This window comes from Kryptolebias marmoratus, linkage group LG8 (genome assembly GCF_001649575.2).
Source record: "Kryptolebias marmoratus isolate JLee-2015 linkage group LG8, ASM164957v2, whole genome shotgun sequence".
NCBI lineage: Eukaryota > Metazoa > Chordata > Actinopteri > Cyprinodontiformes > Rivulidae > Kryptolebias > Kryptolebias marmoratus.
Window position 1 is genome coordinate 11,099,451 of NC_051437.1, and position 4,351 is coordinate 11,103,801.

Here is a 4,351-nt window from a genome sequence, read left to right on the forward strand (position 1 = left end):
CAAAATTAAACGAAATAAACATTTGAAATATATGAGTTTGTATGTAATGTATGAATATAATATACAAGTTTCACTTTTTAAATGGAATTACTGAAATCAATCTACTTTTTCATGATATTCTAATTTTATGACCAGCACCTGTATATGCTTTCATTGTGAAACATAAATGCTTGCTTTATTAATGGTTACACTGGCCTCTCACCAGCTGTGTTGGTGTGTGTGTTGTTGAAATGTAGCTTTGGGGCGTAGCTACCATCTGCATATTGTTTAGCCTTTAATAAAAACAGAGTTTTCTCAACTATGGCTGGTATAATTTAGAAAGTGGAAACTGGAGAGTTGATGTGTTGTTGCTCAGGAAGGAAGAGCAGATGACTGCCAGTCGTTGTCATCAGGGGGTTGCTGGTCCAAGTCCAGCTCCTCCCCCCCACATGTTCCAGGAACCCCCTGGAAGAAGAGATAATTTATCTCTATGGGGACCTTCCTGATTAAACTAAGGACATAAAAAGAAAACGTGAAGCTTTTTCAGTCCCCATTCAAGGAGTGGGAAAGAAGGGGGAGAAAGATGACCAAACTGATGACATGCCACATTAGGTTTCTGCTCATATAATCACAAATTCATCCTTTAAATAACATGCAGTTGCTAAAATATATTTAAAAATCCCTGTAACTTATGTTTTATTTATTATGTGTCATAATGCCTGCTTACTTCAGCCACGGTAGAATAATTTTAATGATGATATTCACTCAGCAAATGATTTGGCTGAAGTTTTGCTTCTTGCCTCACATGTGAATAAACAAACATCACACTGAACCTCAGCATACACCTGTAGCCAGCGTGTATATTTTAAAATTCCTTAATATGGGAGAACCGAAAATCATTTTGTACCGAGAACACACACAGCACAGCTGGTGAGATGATATGCTTTATAAAATTGATTTGCTATAATTATATAAGACTGTTGTAATAGGACACTTTATCAAAAATAAAAATGAAGAATCTTGGGTCTGATTGTGACTCTGACAAGAGTTTCCCTGTTTCCAACTGTGAAGGTTATCTGACTAGAAGTTTCATTTATAAACATAGTTATAGGTCTGATTAGTGAAATAGATTCAGTGACAGATAATAAAGGTTAAGCACGCAGAATGAACGGTCTTATTTGGATGTAGTTCTGTACACGTAAAGCAGCAGCGGAGTACATAAATTAAATTTCCTAGAAGCTGGTGTGTCTAGAATGAGCACCAGGGGGCATCACAAGTGGAGCATTGTGTTATCAGGTAGTTGCCAGGGTGTCCAACAATCAGTCAAAACAGTAAGTGAATGTCTTCAGACAGAGAGGATGCCTCAGACACATTAGACAGCAGCACCAGCAGTTCACAGAGATTGTTAGGGGTCGCATTTCAAGTTTGCATGAAACCGGATGGTCGTATCATGCAGTTGCCTGATGTCACAGTGACCCACTGCTGGAACCAATGGGCATGTGAGAGCACACACACACATGCTGGGAGGGTTCCGGTTGCTCGTGACAGACCACACCAGGACAGGATTGTCGTGTTGTGCACCAAGCCTTACAAAACCCCCTGATACAGAGGGAGAGACCCACTGGTGTTACTCCTGGCATCATGGTGTGGCCCACAAGGTCTGACTTCAGGTCACCTCTTGTAGTGAGTCAGGGGACCTTGATGGCACAGCGCTGTTAGTGACATACTGTGTCTGCATGTGTTGCCCCTCCTGAGACAGCATCCTGGTACTGTCTTTTAACAAGACAACACATACAGTACAGCGTCATGCAGAGGTCCACATGTTGCCAGTCAGCCTAAAATTTTTATATTTTTCCCTTTCCCCCTGAATTGAAAGTGTGTGGGATCAGATCAGATGTCAGTGTGGATCTTCAGGATCCTAAAGGCTAGTCAGAGCAACTAGGCCGACTTTCTGCAAAAAAGGATACACAATGGTCATCTACGTGACTCCATTCCACAATCGTCCATGACGTGGGACATATGGGGACCATTGGGTGATGGGGGTGCCTCACCCTGCTGAGATGGAACCAGCCGTGTTCCTGTACTGTCATTATTACAATACAGTCATGACCTTTGAACACTCGCGGTTTCATTTTAGTTTCACCACTCCATCTGGGAGCCTAAACAGTTTTTATCAGTGAGTGTATTTTAGATTGGTTTGTGGGACTTAAATATTGATTATGTTGACTCAACTTTTACCCCTCCTGAAAAGCAGAGACTGCAGAATAAAACCTGCCTGTAATCTGCTTTTAAAAAGATTCTTGCGCATCTGATACAGAAACAGTTCAATCTGTTTTTTCATGGTTTGTTGTGTTGTTAGACCTAACGTTTCTTGTTTTCCGTACTCAGGCTGTCTTCTGAAGCCACTGGACTCGCAGCCAACTGACATGGAGGATCTTCATCAGCGTCGAATAAAACCCCTCCCCCTAATTTTTACCAAGAGGTCCCTTATTGAACTTAATGCAAAAACCAAGTACTATAAACTCACTGTTTTCTCCTGCTTTGGTTAGACACCTACTCAGTTGTAATTATGCCATCGCCATGATATTAGTATTTTATTTATTTATTGTTTTAAATTCTATTGGCATATAGTTTTCAAGGACTTTCTTCAGTTGTATTTTTCCTTTTTTTTATTTTTGCTGTATATCTGTATGATTATCTTGATATACTGAGAAAAAAAAAGTTTTAGAAAAATCTGAAAAGGCATAAATTATGTTTTTCTTATGTCAGATTTTTCTTAGAAAATGTTAAAATGAAGAAAAAAATAATATAGATGGACTGTTCTTTCCCTTCCTTTTAAATATCTATTTATTTTTATTTAATACACAGTACCTTGTACAAGTAGAATTCAATTTTTTGCCATTTGCTATTTGAAGCTGTACTTCCTGATCGAGGCATTGTGGGTTTAACGGGTTTTAGTGCGTGAAAAAGAGCTAAACTTGTATTCAGGAAAAACTTTGAAGGTAACTTTTCATTTTTAAGCTACGTCACATCTCACCTCTAACTTGCCGAATAATGGTTTTGTGTCATTCCTGTGTTTCCATTTGTTTCGTTCGTCGAGCGGGACTTTCTGAGCATTGTTATGTACTAAATTCTGACGAGGGCGGGCGGACCGTGGTCACAAGAGGTGGGCCTGAAATAAAGGACGTTAATTACAAAGACCACAGTGGTGACGACGACGACATTGAAATGTTTGTTTTAAATAGAGAAAATATTTTTTTTAACTGCAGGGCTGGGGAATGCTGCAAGGGGCAAAACTAAAAGGCATATTGGTCTTTATAAGTATATTATGCTGAAGTATTAAATTATGATTAACTAGAAGGAGAATTATAGAATTAACACTAGTTTCCTGCTAATCCTGTTTTGCCTGGGTCAGATTTTATTTTTTTTATTCTTTGCAGGATGAAGAAACTCACGTTTTGTGCACGTTTTCAAACTATTGTAGATCTGGGTGCAATTAAATTGTCGATGAAATGAAATGCAGAAATAAAAAAAGATGTGAAACACTTAAACTTTTGTCATCCCTGTATTTACTGCACTACAAATGCCTGTTGGTCTCTGTTACTGTAAAAAAAAAATAAATCAAAATCAAATTGGCCTGGCATTTCTTGTAGTAATGCACATCGCCCACTGCCTTTATGGCAGAATTTTAGACAAAGATCATCTTATTTTGAAAAAGGACTGATTTTCACCAACTGATTATCTTGATGCTATTGCAGATTCTGTTAGTGCTCAGAGTAGAGTATGTGTTGTAAATTATTCTCAGTGACTTTTCTTTCAGCTGTTCCCTTTTCAGGTGTCTTCACAGCGAGTCGCCCTCCTCCATCTAACTCTGTCTTCTGCATCCTCTGTCCTCACTCCAACTACCTCCATGTCCTCTCTAACTGCATCCATTTATCTCCTCTTTGTCTCTAACATCCTTCTACCAATATACCCACTGTCCCTCCTCTGCACATGTCCAAACCATCTCTAACTTTATCTCCCAGTCCTTCAACCTGTGCTGTACCTCTGATGACCTCATTCCTAATCCTGTCCATCCTTGTCCCTCCCAAGGAGAACCTCAACATCTTCAGCTCTGACACTTCCAGTTCTGTCTCCTGTCTTTTTGTCCGTCCCACTGTCTCCAAACCATCCAACACAGCTTCTCTCACCACTTTGACCTTTGCTGCCACCCTTTTGTCACAAATCTCTCCTGAAACTTTTCTCCATCCACTCCATCCTGCCTGGACTCTCTTCTTCACCTCTTCACCACACTCCCTGTTTTCCTGGACAGTCGACCCTAAGTCCTTGTAGTTCTGCACTTTTGTGACCTCTGACCTCCTTGTAGCCTCAA

At 39.8% G+C, this 4,351-nt stretch overlaps 1 protein-coding gene across 3 annotated transcripts in view; it reads left to right on the forward strand.

Moving 5' to 3' along the window:
* The window catches only part of LOC108232128 (poly(rC)-binding protein 2), an 11,222-nt gene extending 7,692 nt beyond the window's left edge, over nucleotides 1-3,530 (forward strand). For all 3 annotated transcript variants that reach the window (XM_017409729.3, XM_017409730.3, XM_025004474.2), the window contains one exon: nucleotides 2,368-3,530. In XM_017409729.3, coding sequence (XP_017265218.1) covers nucleotides 2,368-2,404 — 37 coding nt within the window. In that variant the 3' untranslated portion in view covers nucleotides 2,405-3,530. The remainder of the gene's footprint in view (nucleotides 1-2,367) is intronic.
* The last annotated feature ends 821 nt before the right edge of the window (nucleotides 3,531-4,351 follow it).